Source organism: Siphateles boraxobius, unplaced genomic scaffold, assembly GCF_051911475.1.
Source record: "Siphateles boraxobius isolate OS27281-9 unplaced genomic scaffold, OSU_SipBor_1 86, whole genome shotgun sequence".
Taxonomy (NCBI): Eukaryota; Metazoa; Chordata; class Actinopteri; order Cypriniformes; family Leuciscidae; genus Siphateles; species Siphateles boraxobius.
In genome coordinates, this window is record NW_027509215.1 from 2667853 (window position 1) to 2692899 (window position 25047).

General features: G+C 36.0%; 1 protein-coding gene across 1 annotated transcript; it reads right to left on the minus strand.

Annotated features, from left to right (window-relative positions):
• Positions 1 to 5574: 5574 nt before the first annotated feature.
• lig1 (ligase I, DNA, ATP-dependent) lies at positions 5575 to 24668 on the minus strand. Its single transcript, XM_077221825.1, has 26 exons — positions 24513 to 24668; positions 24202 to 24264; positions 23772 to 23943; positions 23505 to 23676; positions 22513 to 22656; positions 22122 to 22421; positions 21823 to 21928; positions 21615 to 21710; positions 20365 to 20421; positions 20185 to 20243; positions 19878 to 20005; positions 19388 to 19464; positions 19049 to 19140; positions 18738 to 18837; positions 17046 to 17131; positions 16843 to 16958; positions 16624 to 16719; positions 13893 to 14003; positions 13508 to 13579; positions 11651 to 11795; positions 11289 to 11371; positions 7703 to 7855; positions 7110 to 7163; positions 6884 to 7027; positions 6643 to 6735; positions 5575 to 5848 (listed from the first exon to the last, which is right to left on the minus strand). The coding sequence occupies exons 1-26, from the start codon at positions 24527 to 24529 to the stop codon at positions 5774 to 5776; spliced, it is 2811 nt and encodes a 936-aa protein (XP_077077940.1). The 5' UTR covers positions 24530 to 24668; the 3' UTR covers positions 5575 to 5773.
• Between the last annotated feature and the right edge of the window lie 379 nt (positions 24669 to 25047).

Below are 25047 nucleotides of genomic sequence, written 5' to 3' on the forward strand. Positions count from 1 at the left end.
ACGAATCACGCATGATACAAAACATAACACAATATGCAAACTTTTTAAAAAGATTTTAAATATATCTAAAGTGAAAATTGTTCCATTAAAATGCAAATTCTGTTAACATTTTCACAGCTCCATTTCGTACCTTTCTCCTGCAGAAGATAAAAGAAGACATTGATGAATGTTGGTAACATTGACTTCCATTCTATGGACAAAAAACACACAGACATTTCTCAAAATATCTTTTGTTTTCCAAATAAAAAATGAAAGTCATAAGTTTGGTACGAAATGACTGAGTAAATTACAGAATTAAAACATTTTTACGTTTGCATTTGGCAAACATGTTTATCCAAAAATACATTGTATTCAAAGCATCCATCTTTTCAGTTTACGCATTCCCTGGTAACTGAACCCATGACCGTGGCATTGTTGGAGTTATGCTCTACTCGTTGAGCTACAAGAACTAACCCATTTACAACTACTTCTTTAACAACAAACAAGTTAAATGAATGCTTGATGATAACAATATGACATCAAGGAGAAAAGCAAGGCGGGGGCAAGAGAGAAAGACGGGGAGAAAGAGAAAGTCGCCTCCTGACCCTGTTTCTCCTCTCGCTGCCCTTTCACCAGGACACGTTCAAGAGATGAGACAAAGACATCTCTTTCTCCATGTCTCCCTCTCTCCAGATTCCTCTCCTCTGCTGACGTCTTCCAGACACAACAATACAGAAAGAGAGACAGACAGAAAGACATGGGGTGAGCGGGCGGGTCTAATTTAGAGCTGCTTTCTTTCTCTTCCACCATCGTTTTGTCTGTAGACAAAGGTTTGCATTCTTTCCTCCTCCAGTCTCCCACCCACTCCTCTTATTCCAGTAAAATGGACAGAAAATATTAGAAACGGAAGATATAAACACGAAGGTTGATATGAGGACACTGGCAAACTGGATGAAGGAAAATAGGGCACCGTTCTCAAATGTATTTTGTTCCCCTACAAGATGCTTTACCAAATTGGTGTGCGTATCTTTATTACTTAATGATATCAAAACTGACAATTCTTGTTTTTTATGGAATATTGCAGTATTTGTAATCAATGATTTATACTGTATGTGCACATCTTTCTTTCTTTTTTTAAATTCAAGGGCCCTCATAATCCTTAATAAGGGTGGGATAACCTGTCACTCACATGACATCACAATAGCAAACCAAAACCATCCAAACAATTCCCGATGGTTATAATCTAGTCCGTCCTACTTTTTTTTTCTTGTTCGAGAAGCCATTTCACTGGGATATATGTCACAATATAGGGAAGAAAAGGCAATCACAACTTCTGTATCAACAAAAAGTTAAATTAGATGGAAAAGTTTAAAATATCAATGTAATGCCATCTGATGCCATCAATGGCACAGTACATTTTGCAATAGTTTATAGGGGAATGACTAGGTTTTACCATTTACTGCTAAGAAAGCCAGCTACGAGTAAGTAAACAAGTTAAAAATGCAACTAATGACAGTTTACTCAACTTGAGAAATGTAATGGATACACAATGGTCAGTAAGTCAGCTAACAAAAGCAGAGGAATATGTAATTTCCCCTGGTTTCCAAGGTTACAGGTCCCTTCGCCCTTCTTTTTTATGTTCAGATCTACAGGGATTGTGAACCTTATTAGACATTTCTGCAAATATGCCAGTTTAGGCATTTTTGGCCAATTTACTGTAATCTCAGAGGGTATACAACTAAAAAGAAAGGGACAAAGAAGAATGAACAACTCAAAGATGAGAATGCATTAAAACAAGGCGATGCAATCGAAGCAACACTAATGCGAGTATATTAGACAATGCTTGTTTGTTGCATACGGATGGAAATCAAAGAGCATGACCAGTGTTGACATTGGGTTTGACTTTGACAGCAGGACCAATCAACATGCACCATCAGCTGAATCCCGAATGAGAGCTATTGGAACACACAGTCTTGACTGACAGCTGTAGAATGAACGAAGGGAAAGAAAGACAGGCTGGTGAAAAACCTGCAAAAGAGAGAAAATTGAGAGCAGATAAGAGACGACTGTGTATGTGTGTGACGCACAGACGCAAAAAAAAAAAAACAGTATACATGAGAAAAACCGCTGAAGTGTAGACTAATGTGAAATGGAATTGAAATGATTGCATATCTGCTTTATATACTGCTGAAGGAACCTTTACAAATAACTGTAAAAATATGCAAAACCACCGAAAAGATTTCCTGGGAGCTTTGAAGGGAAGGTCATTTTGTGTCAACCATACTGAAACATCCCTCTTTTATATACTTGTAGGTGTTTTACTGGTATTCATATACACACGCTGCGCTAATCATGTCTGTGGCTTAACATGACATTTCAAAACACACTTAAAAATTAAGGTTTCAAAGGTTTTTTTTGCCCATACTGGGGACTTACTTTGAATAGTTCTTAAAAGAACCATTTCTTTTCTTCTTTAGTGTGAAGAACATTTTAATAATATTTTTTCCCCTATAAAGAAACTTCAATCCAATCGAACAACCAATGCCAATAGAGAACCTTTATTTTAAGAGTGTGGGCACAACAGAATAAAAATAATCATCAAATTAGGCCAGACCTTTCACATAAGTATTTTAACTTTATTATTATATTTTATTTTTGCTAGTCTCAATGTGGTTTTTGATCATGTTCCACTAACATTTCATTACATAAAAATAATTATTTTAATCCAAACAAACTATTAATTCAACTACTATATAATGCACATGCTTATATTGATAATTGAGGTCATGCAGTGTACATTATATCTGATGACATTAAGCCTATATGTCACCAAACAGAATACACACACACACACACACACACACACACACACACACACACACACTCTTTAGCCTTAAAACTGTCTGACATCAACAAACTAAACTGTAGCAGAAACGCACACACGCACGCCTAACGGCAACAGAGCTGACATTCAGCTGGGTCACGTCGGGACAAAGCAGCGATCTGTCTTTTCTTCCTCCCTCGGCTCTTGTTCTCACATGGCAGGGATGTCACAGGGAGCACCAAAACAAGGGATGCAGGGAGAGAGATGAAGGGATGCAGAGGAGGGGCACAAGATGGAGAACAAAAGCATTGTTTGGACTCAAAGATGAGTTATTGTGTTGAGGAACCGTGTGTTGGAGTAGGAGTGAAGAATTGGATGGAGAGAGAGAAATTTGGGGCCGTTGTGGTGTTACACTCTCTCTGCCCCCTGTCAACGGAGGACAGAGAACGGGTCTCGTTTGACACATTCCACCGATTTTCTTGAGCTAAAACACTCTCAGGGAGTGTTTGAAACTGTTTGCTGATAAATTAGTATGATACACGCGGTCCTCTGGGTGGTGAGCGGTTTATTTACCCTGAGGAAACAGACTCTGGCACTGGCAGCGAGACATTTGAGTTCTTTCACACACTTTTTCTATTCCATAGCTAGGGTTGCCAACTCTTACGCATCTGGCGTGACACTCACGCATTCAGCCTCAATCTCACCCTCAACAAAGAAATCTCGCGCTAAATTATACATTCTTCTGTGCTGTATTTTTTTTTTACTCATGTGCACTCATTTCCGAATTACAATAAGCAAGTTCAGGCTCTTAACTACTGATTGGAGCACGGCATTTTCTCACGCAGAGAAAAATCGCGGACAAAGAGGACACTGACACCGACAGACAGAAAAGGTTACTTTTGATATGGAACAAAATCTAAGCTGTCAGATTCTGTCAATATGTCCCACGTTTTGGCGCTTTTAAATGTGACGCTGTAGCGCGTCAGTCCAAACGGCACGTGATACAGTAGGCTACAAAAGTTCAGTACTTAGTTCAGTCAAGAATGAAAATTGTCATCATTCACTCACCCTCATTTCATTCCAAAGTCGTATATCCCTATTCCGATCATAAAAGGAAAAATTATGAAGATTATGTTAGCCGCTCTCCTCCATACGGGTACCGAAGCTTTCATGTTTCAATAAGAACACTCAATATAATCATAAGTGGTCCAAATGACTCGTATGCTATATTCCTTTCAGAAGTCATGTTTCAACAGTGCATAATGTACAATGGTGTGAGCAAGACTAAAAATTTAAAAAGACATTTAAATTTTTTTTAATTCTGTCATTTAGCCTACTCACCATCATGTCACCTAAAACCTGTGTGACCATTTCTTCTGTAAAACAGATATTTACAAAAACTTTTCAAAAATGTTTGGGTGACTGCTCAAACAAGTAAAAAAATTTCTTCAATAGTTGATTACTCCTCACAAAACACAATTTAAGGTTATGCTTAGAATGGAATTTTAGCATATCAGCAATATTTTAAAGTAGTATGTGAAAGTACCCAATAATAAGCAATAACATTTTAACATGTGCATTACATTCTCATGTTTTTGTGTAAAACATGACCTTACTGTTGGCTGTTCGAGCAGAAATAAGAAATTAGAAATGGATCAAGTCAAGCACATTGGATTATGGGATACACTTCCACACAAAATGCAGCAGGTCATTTCAGGTACTCTGCAATAATAAAATTCACATATTACTCTCCAGTGTTGGGTAAACTTTAAAAACTCTGAAATAAACCAATTTTAAATATTAGATGAAAAACTGCCAACTAACTGAAATAAAATGGGTTTAAGTTGAAGAACTAAAATGACTAAATATATAATATAAAGCCACTTTTATAGTATATATTTTATACTAAAATGACAATAAAAGCAAATCCAATATTAAAAAAATACTATAATTATAGATAAATAACTCTCAGTAAACATGCTGCATAGTAAAGATAGTATGCCATTGAGCCCAGCCTGTAGCATGACTAGATCCGTTCTTAAGATTCCAGTTAATAAAAAATCATGTGGTTACAACACGGCCCCTTACTAATAAACTGCAAAGTAATTTAGCTGAATGCTTCAAGGCTCTTAAAATCAATGTTCTTAACGGCAATCCAAACCAAGCAAGTACATTCAGCTCACGGGCTATTTTAATGAGCACTAACAGTTGAATTATTAATACTGTATTAATTTTACATTAATTAAACTTGTATTAATTCATTGTAATTCCTCTCTAAAAGACTTAAACAGACGGATGAAGCCTCTCCTATGCACACTCACTATTACAAAAGTGTCAAAGCAACATTTTAAAATTCTCTTTACAGTCTTAACTCTGACAGAAGCACTGTGTCAAAACCTGCCAGGCTCATTTCAGAGGGTGAGCAAATAGTGAGGAAAAGAAAGAGAATTCTTTAAAGGAAGCGATGCAGAGTACAAAAGCGAGTGATGGAACGAAAGAGCTGGATAATTTAATTTTACATCTTTGGTCACTGACAATAGAACTATTGACCAATTCATTGGAAACCCACTATACTAAAGACACACTTCAACAATAAAGCACTCACATGATCATCTGCGTTTAGACACACTTAAAACAGCATATTATTAAACTGGTATCCGTAAGCTTATAAATGTGTGAAACTAGACCACGAACAGAAAAAAACACATGGGATTGCATGTAAAGAACACAAAACAGACAAAAACCGTGGTGACAAATACCCAAGGCAAACAGTTAGTGAAAAGCATGTGTTTATTTTCGCTCTGTATAATTGAAAGACTATTTACATGTTCATTTCCATTTTTCATTAAGTCTTACAATATCACAGCATTAAAATTTAGCATGTTAATATGCAACAAAATATTGAAAAATCCTCCATCCACCAATTGGAATAAGAGTAGCTGACAATGGGAGCGAATCAGACTGCAGGGATCAATAGTAGTCCTCCAGATCTGGTTTGTCACCCTGATTTTGAATCTGTTGCTGTTTCTTGTAGAGATCAACAATCTGAGAGAGAGAGAGACAGAGAGACAGAGAGAGAGAGAGAGAGAGATCAGAACAGTTCATTCTGAGAGGGTGTGTTTGTGTGCGCCTGTGTGTTTCTAACCGTTGGGAGACAGGAATAAAAGAAAACCCAAATAAATGAACTGTGAAAATGAGGGGGGAAAGGAAAGAAAGACAGCGTGGCTCGTAAAAAGATGGATTTCCTTTAACGGATCCACTTCACTTGCTGCACTAAATCACAATGTCACAATGCTCCGAACTATGCCAATGTCATCATGTTTGACTTTCAAGAGGAAAAACTCCTTTAAAATCTCACACTTCCCATCATATTTGCCATGGAACTACAACACACATATCTATGGTGTCATATCCTGAGTTTTCCATGCATTATGCATTTATGACATTTGCCTTTGAAAGAAATGTCTCATGTGGGCTAATTACGGTTGACTCCTACATTTGTGAATTACAGACTGAGGAAATTTACATAAGTGAAACTGCTATTGTGCTTTTACTACTTTAATACATATTTTAAAATTACAGATATATTACAAATAATATACATTTATAGTTTATTTAATTATATATTTATAAATTAATAGCATTTATTTATAAACGATTCTTATTTTAAAAAAGTCATTTTTGTCTTATATTTTTTAAGATTTCGGACCCCAATGTCTTCCATGTGCCTTAATCTGTGCTTCCGAGTCATTTCCTCCGCAGCACTATGTGAATTAACTGAATGTTAAAATTTCCACCAATGTGCCTTGCTCCAAGTTTTTCTGCATTTCAGCTGTTACCTGTGACCCTGTGGTGGCATCCTCTGTTTTTTTGTCATCTCTAATCCTCAGGAATCTTGGGAAACGGAGCGAAATGCCTTTCTCTGGGTCCACCTGATGGCCGAGGAGAGAATCACACCATAAAGACCCAAACTTAAGCACAGTAAACTAAAATCTGGCACCAAGATCTGAACAATGAAAACATCAGTCAAAATAAAAATTCACTGATTCAGCATCATGATTCACATTCACATGTACTGACCAATCCCATCCCTGCCTTGTAGACTGGAGACAGTGAAAGATCAGCACATTTCACCTCCCACACTTGCACTGCCTCTAGCCAGACATCCGGCTCTGTTGATTGGTCCACTCGGTAATACGGCCGTGGTTTAGGTAAAATGTGCTCCTGAGGTGGATTGCATATAAAAAGATTTTATGCAGCTAAGTACTCACAAATACATGGAAACAAAATGTAAACATTGATGTACCTTTAAGAAATTGTAATGCTGCTCCAGATCTTCATCTTTGAAGCCTGTTCCAATCTGACAAAAGCAAAACACAGATATTATTTATTTGCAATGTTTATTTAATAGTGTCTGACTAACTAATTTTGAACTAGTGCTCAAAAGTTTGAGAGCCGTAGAATTTTTAAGAAGACTTTTATACATTATGTAGCAAGGGGACACTAAATTGATCAAAAGAGATGGTAAAGATATATTTAAATTTCAATGTTACAAAAGATTTATATTTCAAATAAATGCAATAAACTTTATATTTTAATAATCATGGTTTCCACAAAAGCAGTTTTTAACATCGATAATAATAATTTTCTTAAGCACCATATCAGCATATTAGAATTATTTCTAAAGGATCATGTGACTGAAAATTCCACAGGAATTACATTTTAAATTATATATGATTATTTATATTTATATATGATTTAAATTATATACATTATATCAAATGTTGGTATATGCGATTCATTCAATTAACTAAATCTGCGTATGATGCAATTACTTATTTTCAAAGATTTATGGTCCTAGTTTTTCATGGTCTCTCTCAGACTAATGCGCACACACACCTTGCAGATAGACTGGAACTCCTCGTTCTCCTCATCGTAACAAGCTAGTAGAAATCCTCCATAGCTGCCCGTTCTCTTCCCCTTCCCCAGATAAGCACCAATCACACACAGATCCATTGTGTCTCCAACACCCTCCAGATAGTCCTTCTTCAGCTGCATAAACAGACCATTAGAAACAATATAACAGACAAGCAAATGACAGTTCTGACAGTAGTATAAATATGAATAAATTGCATAACTACACTGCAAGAAAACATTTTTTTTATCTGTATCTTTTTCTCGTACTGGAATACAAAAACTAAACAAAATCATTAAAACAGGGTAAATGTACCCAAGAGGCAAAATGGCTCAAAATTGTTCACTCTTGCTCACAATCCCTCTTCCCCATGTCATTTCAAACCTTTACGAATTTCATTCTTCTATGGAACTTGAAAGGAGATGTTTGGCAGAATGACAGCCTCAGTAACCATTCACTTTCACCACACTGTTTTTGTACAACAAAAGTGACTGGTGACTTAGGCTGTCATTCTGCCAAACATTTTGTGTTCTAAAGTAAGCCACAAAAGTTTGAAACAAGGGCTGCGTCAAACCTCCCCTCATGGTAGATATCCTGAATTTAGAGTTTTAAGAAACTAAAACTAAAATATGGGTTAATAAATTCCTGTGAGAATTTGTAGGTGTTAGAGCGAAAGGTTCATTATTCATCAAGGATGAATTAAATACTCTGGATTTGAATTAATGATGAATTAATTGATGTATAATCAAGGAATCATGAAAAAAATGGCTGCTGATAATTCAGCTTTGCCATCACAGCAATAATTACATTTTAAAATACAATCCATAAAAAAAAAAAACGTTATTTTAAATTATAAAATATTTCACAATACTACTGTTTTTCAGCCTTGGTGAGCATGAGCAAAAGTAATTTGTAATTTTATATAGTGACACTTCATATACTTTGTAGGAAATTCAAGCCACAAATGTTTTATTTTACGTAACCATGAAGTAGTACCTTTTTGATAATCCAATGAATGAAATACTTCACAAATTAAAGGTACTTCATCTCATTTGATTATTTTCTTTTTCATTTGGAATTTGATGGATGCAGACCAAAAGTCTGGCATCAGCGCAAGACAACTGCTTCACATTAGATACAACATCCTCAAACCATTATGCATTTGATTGGATAAGACACACTTGAAGAATAGCCAATACACAGCAAAAACATCTGTGAGCGGACATTAGCTGAATTCTATATTAATGAGTCAAGTTGCTTGGCAACTACAAACAACCTATAGTTACAAAAAAAACGAAATCCCTCCCATTATAATCTACAAAACAAAGTTAAACTGAACACAGTTGCTGATATAGTAGACTACAAATTTCTGCTTTTTTAATCTTTAAACCACAACACAGATATATCACATTATATAAGGTATAGCAGGATCTAGTTTCTACTGTCAGAGTATATATTCCATCATACCACTCAGCCGTAATTTCAGGATACGGACACAAAACAAGAGAAAAGCTTAATGGAGTGGAAATTACACTTTAATGACTTGCACCTTCCCTCTGACTTTGAATACTTGTCTGGGTTTTATTTTTTTTAAACAAGTTTTGATGTGTGTGTGTCTGAGAGAAAGAAAAATAAATAAAATCACTAGGGCTGTCGCGTTAACAGCAATATTGTAGTACCGCGCTACTGACAAGCCAACCGCAGAGGAATGCAATAACCGCAGCAACTGCAATATTTGCGTGTTTTCTTTTTTCATAAGGATACCCCTCTTGTTTTGAACTTTGTGCATTTGTATTGAATGTTAAATAAGTTAATAATGATAACTAAACTGTTTATCATAGTGATTTGCACTTAAGCCTAAACAGACAGTGAAGGAGAGAGATCGACTGAGTGTGTGCGATTACCTTATCTTTGAGGTCAAGTCATAGCCTATATTCATGTAAAGGTTGCCGTGTCCAAGGAAAGCGAAATATTTGTCATATCATCCTTTTAACGTTTAAGGGTATTTACCATGAATGGCGTCAACGCTGGTCAGCATTACACAGCGCGAGGAAAAAAATCAGCGAGTCACGCATTGAATCAATGCCATTGGTCTCTAATAAGTGAAACATCAGCTTCAGCGTTACCCATGAGCCGCACTGCTGGTCAGCTGAGCCTTAAGAATCAGCGTTTTTGAACGGGTTTATTGAATGAACGATTTAATGACTCACTCAAAAGCCCTATTCGGATGGGACAAGTTTAACATGGAGAGGTGGGGTAAAGTAATAATTACCAGAGCTTCTCTGTGATTTTTGTCCCGTCCGATTGTGCCATCTCAGTAATCATTACGGACAATGTCAGTAAATATTACGGCGACTTTTACCTTCAATAAAAAGGTACGGAAAAATTACCTCAGGTAATACTAATCCCGTGCGAATAGACCCGCTGTAAATATTCCGTCACTTCGTGTTTAAAAGTAGTTTCCCGTGGTTTTTCAAGTATCGAGACGCTTGAAAAAGCATTCAGTTGCATTCTAGACGCTGGGACAAGTCTATGGCAAAACTCAAGTTTTTTCCAGGTACCATTAAGATCAGAAAGAAGACTGAAAGCACTTTTTAGAGGCACAAAGCAATTTTTAGCTTTAGGTAAGTGCCTATTACCAACACAATCCAATCTTAAGTAAATACATTGTTCGACCGGACATAACTGTTTTATATATATAAATATAAGTTACATATGTTTGCGCACATGATATCAGGAAGCAACGTAATACACACATGACGACAGGAGGGTGACAGCGATGTGCAAATCAAGTTACCACTTGCACTTATGCTAGTTTTACTGAGATATCTTATCCCGTGCGAATTGGCCATATTACAGATTCCCTGTGGTAAAATTACATTACTCCATCTACCCTTGTAAAGTTAATCCCGTTCGAATAGGGCAAAAGACAGTCCGTTGCCGTAACAATGTAACGGCACGCTGAGTGACAGCCTTTCAATGCGCAGAGACGCTGTTTAGTTTCGGTTACATTTGTTGCTGAAAATGTCCTCGTTTTTGTGCATGCTGAGCACATCATAACACTTATCTTATACAGCAACAAATAAATATAAAAAATAAAGGGCGATAATACGGCATATCAGATTATTAAGCCACTAAAAATTACCGCAAGGGAAATTCCTTCACAGCGACAGCCCTAAAAATCACCTTTTTTCCCCGCAATCTGACTTTATAAAGTTAACTTTTCCGAAATTCTACTTTAACTACATAGCATTCTAATGTTGAGTGTAATGTTGCTGTTTGAGCATAAAAAAAAATGGGGGGTGCTGCAACAATGTAAAATTTGTGGGGGGAAAATGTGTTTAAAAAAAAACAAGCATGAAAACCTATTCTAGTAGACCTTAAAAAAAAACAAGCATGAAAACCTATTCTAGTAGACCTTAAAACAAAATCAAGTCTTTGTAAAAGTGCATAATGTGGCCTCTTTAAAACATGAATATGAAAAAAGTAAAACGTTTATTGAAAAAAAAAAAGTGTATTTTCTCTATGAAACTTTGAGAACATTGGGAAACACATTGTGGTGTGCAATACCTTGAGCCAGTTGTGTGAGCGTTTGGCAATTTCATAAGTTGCATGTTTTTCCAATGTTTTCACCATTAGACCCTCACAAGAATCTGCAAAACATTTAAACCATTTACAAAACTCTTAAAAAAAAGATTTATTATTATTTATTATTAAATGATTGAGTAACAATCAATTCACAATTCGACTCCATCAAAAATGTCAGTTATTAACTGGTTTTGCTTCAGGACCCACATTTCAAATTGGCAACCCAAAACAATCCCAAAATTGTTTATGGCATAAAAGTAAAAATACAATATGTCCCAAAAACATTAAAATGTATTAATATTATCATGAACCGCACAGGTTCAACAATAGGCGAGTTCCCACACCTCGTACAGACTGCTCCAAGAACTCAGCGATGGTTTCAGTGTTGTCAGCATCCAGGGATCGAGCAAAAACAAACTCTCCTTCTTTCTCCTCAAAACTCTCCCGTAACAGAGCCCTGCGTTTGCTTAGAGGCTCTCGCACCAGAGACTGCAAGACAGACACATTATTCACAAAAATAACAAACACCACATGTAGAAAGTGAAAATTCAGAGACATGCAAAATTATTAAAATTAGAGATGCAACGATGTATCAGCCAACAATCAGTACCGGCTGATAAAAGTTATTATTTCCACTATCTGCCCTCGGCCGATCGTTTGAAAATGGCCGATGGTTCTTGAATTTATCAATAAATTCAAACAATAAATGGCGTTTTGACCCTCCTGTGATGTACAGTTTGCTGCGGCGCCTCAGTTCAAGCGGCAGCGTGGAGCACGAGTCATCTCTTCCACTTTAATACAAATTATATCTATAAAAACATGCATGAATATAAGAAGGTAAGTTGAAAGATACAGTACAACTTAACGAAATCAGTATCATGTCTCATGTAATCACTCAATCAGCGTTTCAACCGTGGAAAGTAGGGAGGGGACGATTACCGGTTTCACTATGAACCACGATAAAATGTACTGACGGTTAGTAATACCGTTTAAAATTCAATTATCATTAAAACAGTGTTTGATTATCGCGATTTTAATAACTCACTATAAATCCTGTCCAGCCAGCAACAGTCTGACGCAGGCGCGCAATATTGGGGTTTTTCTTTTTATTCGAGAAGGAATGGCGGAAGGCAATGACCGTGTTCGGGAGATTTTTCGGCCTTTTAAGAGGACCAAATCTGAGGTGTGGTCATATTTCGGCATTTACAAAAGTTCTGAGGAAAACTTAATCGAGCGTACAAAAAGCGTACAAAACTCGTCCAGACAAGATGATCACAACAATATTATCAAATTCTGTAAACAATAAATCAACTCGGATTTCATTTTCAATACAATCAAAAACGGAGACGCAAGATGACAAATTGCATTTGAATGAAATGAGAGCGCGCGTCCGTTGTGATATACATGGATGTGCGCTGAGTTATGGTTATAATGCGTTGCTATTGATGACGGTCATTATAAGGAAGGAAATGCCACAGAATAGAATCTTGCTTTAAAAAGTGCATAGAGCTGCTCGTTTTATTTGTTGTTTGTTGATTCTCAAATATAAAACTTGTTGAAATGTTTTCAGTGTGAGCATCAGTTCTTTTTTAACACTTTCATCTTGTTTTAACAAAACAGTGATAATATTGATAATCACGATAATTTCGGTCACTATAATCGTGATATGAAATTTTCATACCGCCCCATCCCTAGTGGAAAGATAAACAGCTCAATAAAACAGCTTGTGAACAATATCACTTAATGTTGCATTTACCTCAGGAAAGTCATTTGTTAGTTAGCTTTAAAAAATTTAAAAAACTAGAGAGGAGCTTATTTACTGTTAATTATATATGTATGTTTGAATAAATTTGCCATGAAGACCAGTGCTTATGAAAACGACCTTATATGTGTAACCGAGTTGTACACAAACATTTTAGCTTTTATTTGAGTGTAAATATCATATCTGGAAATAAATAGCAGTTGAATATAATAGCTCTATTGTTAATTTTAACCTCTAATATAACAGTGTATGAAATGAGAGGGTTCTCTTTATGGTTTGCGGCTTTTGGTTTTATGGTTTTCTTCCATAAGAAAAAGCAAACTATCGGCATTGGTCGATATAATTCTGAATAACCGACTATCGGTATCGGCTGAGAAATTTCATATCGGTGCATCTCTAATTCAATGTCACTGGCTATTAGATCTTATCATGGACTTACCTCTCCATTGAGGTACAGCAGGTCAAAGGCGTAGACACACACTTGAACCTTGATCTCGGATGCATCCACATCCTGAAATACACATAAAAAGTTTTTAACATTTGGATGACTTAATCATCATCAAGATTTTTACTTTCCTTTAATTTATTTTCTATATAAGGTCATGAATGCATAATAATCATAAAACAATTAGCGAAATGCTATTTAAAATGATTTAAGATGCAACGTACAATGCATCTCACACTGCAGGGCATGTCAGCTTCCCAAAAGCTACCAGAATTTGTCTGTCCATATACATTTGTTTACAATCAGTCTTCCCTTATTTAACCATTCAGTTATGCATCTTTCTTCAATATTCAGCTGTTTCTGTTTTCAAACCTCTCACCTTCCTCTTCCTCGTGGTGAGGACCTGAAACGACTGAATCTGTTTCTTTTCTCTGTCCCAGGCCACCGCCTCTGAATCCAAAACACAGGACCGCACATTCTTTTTTTTCACCTGAGAGAGAGAAGTGATGAGGACATTTATTAAATCTACCATCAATACATGAATAAACTGGATCATCAACGCAGAGCAAAGCCTCTACCCACAGATATGCCCCCCACAGCCATAACATCTCAAAATGACTTGTTTATAAGGTCACCTGAGCTTTAAACACTACCACGTCACAAATGAATAACACATCGAACCCCCAGGCTGTGTGACATTTACAATTCAATAGATGTTACAAGTGCATATTGAGTTTGTGAGAGCTGTAGCAGAATGTATGGGGTGGTTTTGTACATGTTTGTAATCCGCTCACACAACTGACTGCATTCACACAGTCAGTGTTTGGGACTGACTATCTAAATTTAACAGGTGTGACTTCTCATGCAACAGCAGCTTGAATACAGTCTGTACGTATAAAGCCAGCTTTCTATTCTCATGACAGCCATGATTAGAACATGTAACCATCCTTCAATTTTGTGGTAATCAACATTGTACAACAAATGCTTAACTTGTTTAATTGATTAAGCTTAACTTGTACTGAAATCTGAATATTCTTTCTTTATTAAATGTAATTATTATAATTACTTGTTCAAACAAGCGCTAGTTAGTACATATAAAATGTGTTTGTCACTATATTTCATAACCAAGAACTTAACCATATGTCTAAAACATGTCTGACAACAGTATTCTGTTGCTGAGTGAACATATTAATTCCCCACAAGACATCTTGTTTGACTCAGACTTATGACAGTTTCGATACTTGTACAATAATGAGATTTTGCACTGATTATCATACAACTGAGAAAAGCGAAGGCAGAGAGAGATATGGACACTGCTAAGCAAAACAGCAGCGTTTTCATTGATTTATCTGCGAGTGAGGTTGTGTCATTCATCAAATGCTTTCTTTGCTTTAGGGCTGAAATCCATTATTGCTTTCTTGTGAGGAGAACAGAGCAGGATGACAGAGGACAAATATGGCCTTTGAAAAAGAGAGAGAAAAAGACAGATACAAAGAGACTCACAGAAACAAAGAGAAAGAAAGAGTCTGTGAAAAAGACTCTAACACTGTGTCCAAACCAGGTATCATCTTAACCATGTTAGCCTGAGTTTCTGCACACATTTAATCAATTCCTTGGTTTTTCTATTTTGGTCGTGTCACCTTGGGTACCTCAACCCACAGTGAAATCTCATTTGATGAAAATCCCTAAACTGCTGCATATTCAACATCATATGTCCTGACTGGCAGTGGTTTCCTCTTTCTAAAGGCTGGAATACACAAGATTTTTCCCCCAAAATGTTATGCCGATTTGCAATCTGGAGGAGTAGTCGTTAGTTGCCAAGAGTCAAAGCCAGTCTGCAAACATTGGGGAGTCGAAGTTGACAGATTCAGCAGAAAATCGCGTGAACACATTGTTTTAATTTGCCATGTGTCTCCTAATAACGAGCCAAAAGTTTCTGCTTGAGTTTGTGTTTGGAACAACTTGAAAGTCATTTAGTGTATGATGCCAAGTTTTTCCTCTTTACCTTTCAACTAACGTCAGCAAGTGAATGATACCTAGCGTTTTAAAATCTGTTCAGATTTTTTAAGTCATGTACTACAGCCTTGAGTTGGCTGCACACTGTGAGTACTACACAATTGTTGCTTGCCAATCTGTACAAATTGACCCCAGCAATATATTGGGTAAAAGCCCAGGCAGACTGTGCAACATTTAATGTCTTGACAGTTCAAGCTACATCTAAGATTTTAGTTATAAATGACAGAGTTGACTAGACATTTGTCCCCGGATTCACAGACAAGGCTTAAACCTAGTCTCAGACTAAAATGCATGTTTGAACTGTTTTAACTGAAAGCAACTTGCACTAACATAACATCAGTGCTACTGTTTTGTCTCAAGATGAACCCCAGTAATGTTTTTTCTAAGGCATGTTTATAAAAGCTACTTAAATGTCCTAATTGAACTAAGGCCTAATCCTGGCCTTGAAGTCACTAGAAGACCGTTAGTTCTGAAATATGCAATCTCTCCATTTCTGTATTTTTTTAATATTTATTTTTATTTAATATTTTTATGATTTTATATTTTCCATTTTATTTTTAGTTTAAGTAACTTTGTCTTTTGTCATTTTTAGTAGTTTTATGTTGTCCATTTCTTAATATTTCAGATTCATTTATTTAATTATTGGAATAATTAATTTATATAATAAATTAATTACAGTTGTAGAAATTTTAGTACTTCTAAGTTAGTTATATATGTATTTCTTATTATTATTTATCCAAAAAACGATTTTTGAAAGTTTTAGTTATCAACAACAACACTGATTTATTTTAAGCTTCAACAGCAAATGTTTTATATAATATATAGACATGACCATCATAACAACTCTGCCAAAGCCTCTAAGGCAAAGATTCCTTTGCTGAAGCAATTAATTGGGCATCAGTGAGCATGTCACACTGAGGCTTAGGCGATTCAAGACTGCCAGTTTCACCCTATGATGGAATCTTTTATTATCCCTGAAATTAGACTGCAAATGTGGCAAGAATCACACAGTACGCACCCAGCTTTAGACAAAGAGACCCTAATTTGCATCCATCTGAACTTTATTTCTATCCTGCTGGTTGCATATGCGTTACCTGAGGGATTCTTGCGATAATATCAGGGTATTTGCTTGTGTTGTCCTCTTGGTTTCGGCTAAAAATGCGCACATCTCCGTTCTCAAGAATATGGATCTATTCGACGCAAAGCAAAAAAACAAAACAATTAACAATTCAATCAATGATATTGCTATGGAAACAAAGTCATTTATATGGCAGAGGCTCCACCTTGTGGAATAAGATTAAAATAGCACACACCTGTGCCCTCTCTCCATCGTATTTATATTCGCAGGTGAAAGATGCCTCATCAAAACGTTTCATTACCTCGCCGACCCCTTTAGTTGGGTGAGCTAACATGGGCCGCAGGGGCACACCTGTAAAACAACACTGTTTAATCTCATTTTAAACTACATTTTCAATTAGATAGTGGGAGAACTGAGCAAACTGCGATTGGTCAGTACCTGGGGTGAGCTTGCAGTGATTGGGCAGTTCATCTATGCCATCCTTCAGCAATACAGAAATGATTGCATCATAATTGGGCATCTCACTGAAAAGAAAAATATAAGTGAAAGCAATGAAAATATTATTTGTATGCATTGGTGATATGTAGTAACTGCAACAATTTGTTAAAAATCAGACTTCCTCTAGGGTACAAATTTTGCAAATTCTCATTAAACAGGCACTTGTTATGCAGCGGACACCTTTAGTCGTAATTGAAATATTGTTTGTAGTATACGGATAATTATCCCTCACAGCACCGCTTGGTGTTAGCCAATCAGATTGTGCTCATTCTTTGTATATTTCCACTCATACTAGCCACAGCCAATAGGGCTGGACATAAAAAAAACTTGATATTTTCAGGCTTTTGACAGTATCCATCCACTATATAAATATCAATACAAATTACAAACAATGAAATGTGTACATATGAATATTCTATATAGTTACCCAAATATTTTAACAATAATGAACCAGACTTCCAAAATCTTTTGCTAATGAACTCTAAACCAGTGAACCTATTAAAATATCTTACAGCTTTCATACTTTTTTTGTGAGACAAGGAGCCTGAAAACAGACTACTATCAAGGTCTTAATTAGCCAAATAAAAAAAAAAGAATTAATACCTGTTCATGAATCAAAAAATCTCTTGATCTTATTCAGCTTCTGGGGGGTATTCGATACACTTCACACTATTTACAATGGTGTTTTTTTCCCAATTAGAGGAACCAAAATATAGTTTTAACAACATTGTATTGTGTGGAAACATCACAGAGATACTGTGGTGAATATTTATGCAATGGTTGCATTTATAAAATACAGTAAAAACTATACAACTGTGAAAAATTATTGTATCATTCTAGTTGATGTATATTTATTTTTGTGTTACTTCTGATCTATTTTTGATCAGGGTCTTGCTGAATAGAAACATTCATTTCTTAAATAAAATAAATAAATAAATAATAATATTAGGGATGCACCGATACCGATACCAGTATCGGTATCGGGCCCGATACCAAGCTCATGTACTTGTACTCGTACTCGTAAAAATACCCCGATACCAAAGACCGATACCTCACGTATATCCTTAGCTTATATTTCTTAATTCTTATGAGCACTCTTCCTGCAGTTATAGTGTTGATAGATTTAATAGTACACTCTAATATTTCACTTTACACTTTCGGCTGTGATTACATTGTTACTCAGTGTTATGTTAAACATTTGTTCTGTGATTTCTTTGGCACTTTATGACAAATTTGATTGTCTTGTTGTCTGTGATTTCTTTAGAACTTTGACAACTTTGTGACAGGCAGGTAAAAATTACATTCATTATGTCCTTGGTTTTGCCCTTTGGAGGTTATTGGACACTGTGAAATTTGGGCTTTGAAAATTTGTGATAAGCACAATAAGAATGATTTATTTTTTTAAGTTTATTTAAGTTGTTGAAAATAAAGATGCTGATTTGTTCATTAGTCTCATTGTGTTGTTCTTAGAAAATTGCCACATAAAACGAGAAAACCCCCCAGTACAACAGGCATCGGTATCGGTATCGGCGAGTACCAGGAAAAAAATATCGGTACTCGTACTCGACCCTTAAAAAGTGGTATCGGTGCATCCCTAAATAATATAAATAATACTAATATATACAGCCTCACCAGTATGTCTGTTTCAGGATCAGTGCTTTTTTCTCCAGCCACACTTTCTTGTTTTCTGAACTCATTCCTTTCCCTGCATCCAGAACAGCTGGTGGGAACTCTAAACCAACACAAGAAAAACATATTAGCAGCATTGCAACACTGCTAAACCAAATGGACACCTAATTAATATTAACATGTTTAAGTGTTATTCATTTTTTATTCATCACGACAGAGAGTAGAGTAATTGCAAATGCCAGATGCCTGGAGGTTATATCAATGCTCTGATTATGATGTGTGTTAATGCCGATTTCATTAGGATCATTTTAAACCTTGGCCCGGGGGCGTCAGACACACAGCCTGACTGAGAGCACCGAGAACGCTCTGCTCAGCCAATCCGATGCGCAGCTTCCCCGCCAATGACCTGTCAATCACACAAGCAACCAATCAAACTAACATATTTCATTTCAGCATTAATATTCATATAAACCTGTCACCATACAGCAGTTTAATCAAGGCCAGCGGCACATCATTTAGAATTAGGAGAAATCAACTGTCATAAATAAATTACATTCATTATTGTGTAATTTTCCAGAATGTACTCAACATTTCTGCATGGTTGGTCAGATGGGAAATTTAAAAAGTTACAAGTGAAAGGTGAAATTACGTACCGCACAATGTATCGGGCCTCAGAAAACCGACACGCCACAAACAAGCCTTTAATAATGTCAATCTTCTTATTCATTACCTGACAGAGAGAGGAAGTTGATTTTAATTGAGAACTGTAGATAAACAGATATACAGTACACGGACAAAATTTAACTATCGTTCAAATGTTTGGGGTCAATTTTTTTTTATTATTATAAATTAATACTTTTACTCAGTAAGTACACATTAAATTGATTAAAGTGACAGTAAGATTTCTATTTCAAATTAATGCTGTTCTTTAGCTTTCTATTCATCAATGTATCATGATTTCCAAAAAAATATTAAGCCGCACAAATTTTTATAGCATTTATAATATTAAGATACGTTTCTTAAAACCAAATGAGCATATGACCTTTATGACCAGGGAGGGAATACATGTACTCATAAAAATATATAGCTTGAATACATTTTAAGTGACAAGGTGTACTTCACATTATTCTCATCTGTACTTACAGAGTTTCCACTCATGTTAGCAATCTCTTTCAGTTTGTTGAAAACACCCCCTGCTGTCAGATTGGCCGGTGTAAACATCATTCTCTGATTGCTGAAAACATGGAAACAGTGAAGCTTAGACATTTCAACTTTTGCACAAGATAGTCTTTTTCTTCAATCTGTCTGCCTAACAGGCGCAATAATCTGTTCATCCATTCATTACTTTGACAAAAAGGAATAAAAACAATCTCTGTCTAGCATCATTAATAACCTATTTAAACCCCATTAATCACCTTTTTAAACCCCATTAATCAATTAACACACTCACCTGGAGAGAGAAGAATTACAGAGCGCAAAAAGTTGGAAAGAGTTTCAATGTTTTTCAGCCTAAAAAAAGAAAAAAGATTGAAATTTGATAGCAGCATACTCATTTTCAAAATGAAATAGATGCAAGAGAAAAACACAGAATAATATAAAACAGTATACAGAATAAGTCTACACTTCATACCTTCCTGAATCCTCTTCAATCTTTTCAAAGGTGCGAGCAACAGCCAAATATGGCACTCTGAGAAAGTGATAGAGAAATATACAATGAACTTTCATGGAAAAAGTGTCATACTTTATTGCTTAAAAAAATGGCAATTGAATGGAGCTTTTTGTTAATTCTTTTGAAAAAACAAAGACTATAACTTTAGATGATTAATTAATTTCACTTTCTCGATCTTTTAATGATGAAACAAGAGTGCTGCCATTTTTGTAAGCCAATCCAAGCCTAACCCTAACAATTCTAACACGTTTTGTTCATCAATGTAATCTTCACAAATGAACAACTCTTATTGAATTTAGTCAAAATACAATCAACATAAGTAAAAAGCTAGTTAGGCAGTGTCTTAAATGGCACACTTCATATGTACTTTGTGCTATGTCTTGTGGACTTACAATAGCTGCTGTGTGCATGCAATCGTAAAGTCCACAATTACACCACTTGTAATTTTAGGATGCGTAAGCCTGCTCACAACTGGGTAGTGATGTGCACAACTAATTTAATTAACGTTTAAATAGAAATTTTGCAAACGATTGTCGACTAGTCTACCCCCCCCTTATATTTTAAAATGTAACATTAACATGACTGTAATTTAAATGTAGCCTTTGTAAAAATTTAAAGCAAAACATTAATTGTGCAAAAAAAAAATTTTAATGACAAGTATTTCTGTCGACTACCAGCAGCAGTATCGTTTAATCGACTACTCGCAAACACCCCCTTTGCGGTCGATATGGACCCTCGATGCACACTCTTGCCGAGCCCGCACTGAAGTGAGCTATACCCGACAGTTAAGGTGTCATTACGTCACAAAAGACTCCTAGGAAGACCGTGAGTGTTTAGTACAGGGTACAGGGCCTTAGGCTATAAACGAACAACACCATGCTCACATGACTTCAAAGTCACCATCACCAAGCTTCCAACAATTTTAATGTTTAATTAAGTTCTACAAGTTGGAAAGATTAAGTTAGAATATTTTGCACAAGTATAAACTCAACGAGACTAGTGTAATTTTCCTGTTCCGCGTGACGTTTAATGTCCCCGACAACCTCTGCAGTCCCATTTAGCCACTTGTTAGCAATTGCGTAAAAGCTATAAAAAAAATCACCTAATTTCACTGACTTTGGGACGATGAAACCGAAATCTGCAAAAATGCTACAGTAACTACAGGACTCATTTGGCACTCTGTTATATAGCTAATAAAAGGCAGTCTTTACTTTTGGCCCCTCCTCCAGCAGGCGTGGTCAATGGGATGGTACTGTGCTCTGGAGGGATCATACTGGCTCTGCACTGGAGACTCCACCCCCTTTTCACTGTCCAAAAAAATAAAGCTCATTCAAATGTATTTCTTCCAAAACAAACAATTATATTTTTCAAGTAAAATATTCCGAGTCGTTTTAACATTGAATATTTTTGGATTTTAACCTTTTATTCTCTTTCTGTTCAGCCACGTCAGGGATTTCTCCATCCTTCTTTTTCTCTCCAGCATTTCGCTCCTCCTTTTCCAGTTTTACAGCTGCCTTTCTGGGTGCTACAAAAGATTGAAAGTTGATTAAATAGTTAAACTAAAAATGAAAATTGTCCCCATTTACTCACCCTTAAAAATTATACGGGTTTGGGACATCAAGTGGGTGAGTAAATGATGACAGAATGTTCATTTTGGGGTAAACTATTCTTTTAATTAAAATACGGAAAGAAAGAAAAAGAATAGAAAAAAAGCATACCAAAAAAGCTGCTGATGGGTTTCTTTTTGGCGGATCCCCCCTCTTCTTCTGTGTCTCTCTCTTTTTTCTCTAATCGCTCAGGACTGCCATCTTCCTTCGCTTTCTTATCTTCTATTTTTTCTTTCTTCTTATTCTCTTCATTTATCTTTTTATCCTGCTTATCATTTTTATCATTCTCTTTTATCTTATTGTTTGCATTGTCCATAACTTTACTCGTCTTTGCTTCATCCTCATCTTTCCGTTCCTCCACTACAGTCTTCCCATCTGCGCTCTTCTCTTCCACCTCCATCATCTCATTCTCTAAGTTGAAGAGAGAAAGAGAAAAATCGATAAGGAACGTACTGAAACTGTGGAAAGGATATACTCATGCACGGAGATCAGCTAATCTCACCTGTTTGGTCAGGTGAAGCCTCCACTCGCGCTCTCTTACTCTCCTGGCCTCCATCTACCTCCTTCTCCTCCTCCTCCTCCTCCTCTTTCGACCCCTCTCCATCACTCCTGCTGTCCAGCTTCCTTTTGGGGAACTGCTTGCGGGCTAGACAAAGCAAGAAGGACTTTAAATGTATAAAAGCCTACTGTATCACATTTGATATCATCGATATACATTACAAGCTATCAGAATTTCATGTTACTTTTCTGGCTATATAAATAACTTCAAAAGCTACAGAATAAATAAAATAAGGTAATTGCAGCTTTTTCATCTCAAAATAGTTTTTTTTCTCTCAATTGCGAGTTTATATCTAACAATTCTGAAAATGTTCTCAGAATTGCCAGTTTGCATCTCGTAATTCCGACTTTATAACTTAGACAAATAGTCCGAATTATGAGATATAAATTTGCAGTTCTACCCGAGTCAGAGGTTTTGGTACCTCGCATTTCCAAGTTTAGATATAAAGTCAGAACTGTGAGATATTAACTCAGAAACAAAGTCATAATTGCGAGATAAAAACTTGTAATTGCGAGAGAGAAAAAGGTTACCATTACCAAAAATATCCTTTTTTTTGTGAGTGGCAGAAACAAGCTTCCATAAATAACATCTGCACCAAATTGTATAATTTTGTTCACTTTGGGCCTCTGAATAAAATGTGTTGTTTCTTTGCAAGCTCCATATTCTCACCATTTTATTTAGTTCACTATAATGGCCATAAAAGCCGAAAGTTTAAAAAACGGATAAAAAAAAGCCTATATGCAACTTTTGTTTTTTTAGATGTCTTTTATACTTTGTCTAAAGGTTCAATAAACTCTTCCATTTCAAAATATTAGATTTTTCTGAAAATTTACATTTAAAAAAAACTACTGGAGCTGTTTTTGAGTATTAAGAAGAATTGAAGAGAGAATAAGTGATCACAAGAAGCAACGTGAGAAGAGGAGGCTAATACAGACCGGTTTTACGTTTGGGAATGCCTGACGGTGATGTTGATGTTGGAGTTGCTGGAGTGACTGAGGAAGCAGGGGTTACGACAGCAACAGAGGCACTTGAAGTGACCGGAGTTGTTGGGGTTATAGGAGTTTTTGGAGATACAGGAGTGGAGGCAGCCTTTGCAACATCAGAAATCTGTGTGTTTGGAGTAGGGACACACAGAAACCGAATCGTCAACAACAATACTGACATGTTCTCATGTTTGACAGTCATGATGACTCAATTCTTACCTTCTCTGGTTTTACTGTTTGAACTTCACTCAGTTTTGGCGCCTGTTCTTTAACCATCGGCTGATCTTCATCATCACTGTCTATGATTGCTCGACTGCGTTTATTAACCTTCTTTATGGGTGAATCACTTTCCTGCACGCCATTCTGAAGTTTGAGGGGACTTTTTACAGGTCTGAGCAGAAAAAGAAGAAAAATAATTATACAACATTATTACATACCATTATAACATTACCCATTTGTTTTCATAATCTTTTTGGACTCCAAATACCATAGTTGTCAATGTCACCAAAGAGAAGACACTCAGAAACAACACAAATACTTGTTGGCAGTGTTAAACAACTTTTGGCTGCATTGGCTGACATTTCTACGTGATGTTAAATTATAACAAATAAACTTAAGCATAATGTTTAATATGGAAAATGTTACTTACTCAGCCTTTTCTTTGACCTGTCCATCACTCTTCTCCTTGCCTTTCATTGGCTGAAAGAATGACCTATTTGTCGGGAAACAAAGATCAAGTATGAAAGACAAATAAGTTGTAAATACTGTATGTATATACAGTATACATAAATACTGTAAATGTAAGGTAACATCTTTCATACATTTAAAGAATTAATGCTTAAGCAAAACCCTTAATGTCACAGGTAAGTTAGAGTAAAAACACGGTCTTGCGTCAGAATCAGACATTGCAGTTTATCATCAACACGGAAAAAAGCACAAAAAAGAGCAGGACAGACTCACGCTATGCTTCGTTGCATTGTTGATGTCTTGCACTGCTGATACTGAATAAATCCGAAATATATTTCAATATATATTCGTGTTATTAAAATTTTTGAAGCATCGAAATTTTCTTCCGCGCGCTTAACTCCGTATGATTCGGCGCCAAAGTGACGTCGTTCCCGCGGACAACAGGCAAAGAGGTTTTTTTTTAGCACACAAGCATTTTATTGCCACCTGTTGGTTTGGAGTTCTTCTTCTTTTCTTCTTTTCCGTTTTATGGCAGGTTGCAGCCATGACTTTTGAAGGTGCATACCGCCACCTACTGTATCGGAGTATGTAGAATGAACTATATTTTTATTTGGTTTGGAGTTAATGGATGCCACCGTGTATCGTCTGGAAATGGGAAATCTAGTGTTCACTCAAATTCGTTTTACCTATATTTACTCATATTGCTACTGAAACTATATGGATTTAGTCTGGTTCTAGTTTCCCAGAATTTCCTTCTTATGTTACCCCACAGCCCCATAAGTAAGAAACATCCTAATCATCAACAAAC

Bases quoted from the DNA above. Each gene is read 5' to 3' on its own strand.
- lig1 (XM_077221825.1), bottom strand. The intron at 23,677-23,771 runs GTAAGAATTGAG...CCAAACACACAG, and splicing joins AAACAGTAAAACCAGAGAAG to ATTTCTGATGTTGCAAAGGC. The intron at 11,372-11,650 runs GTGTGGGAACTC...AATGTTTTGCAG, and splicing joins CTTGGAGCAGTCTGTACGAG to ATTCTTGTGAGGGTCTAATG.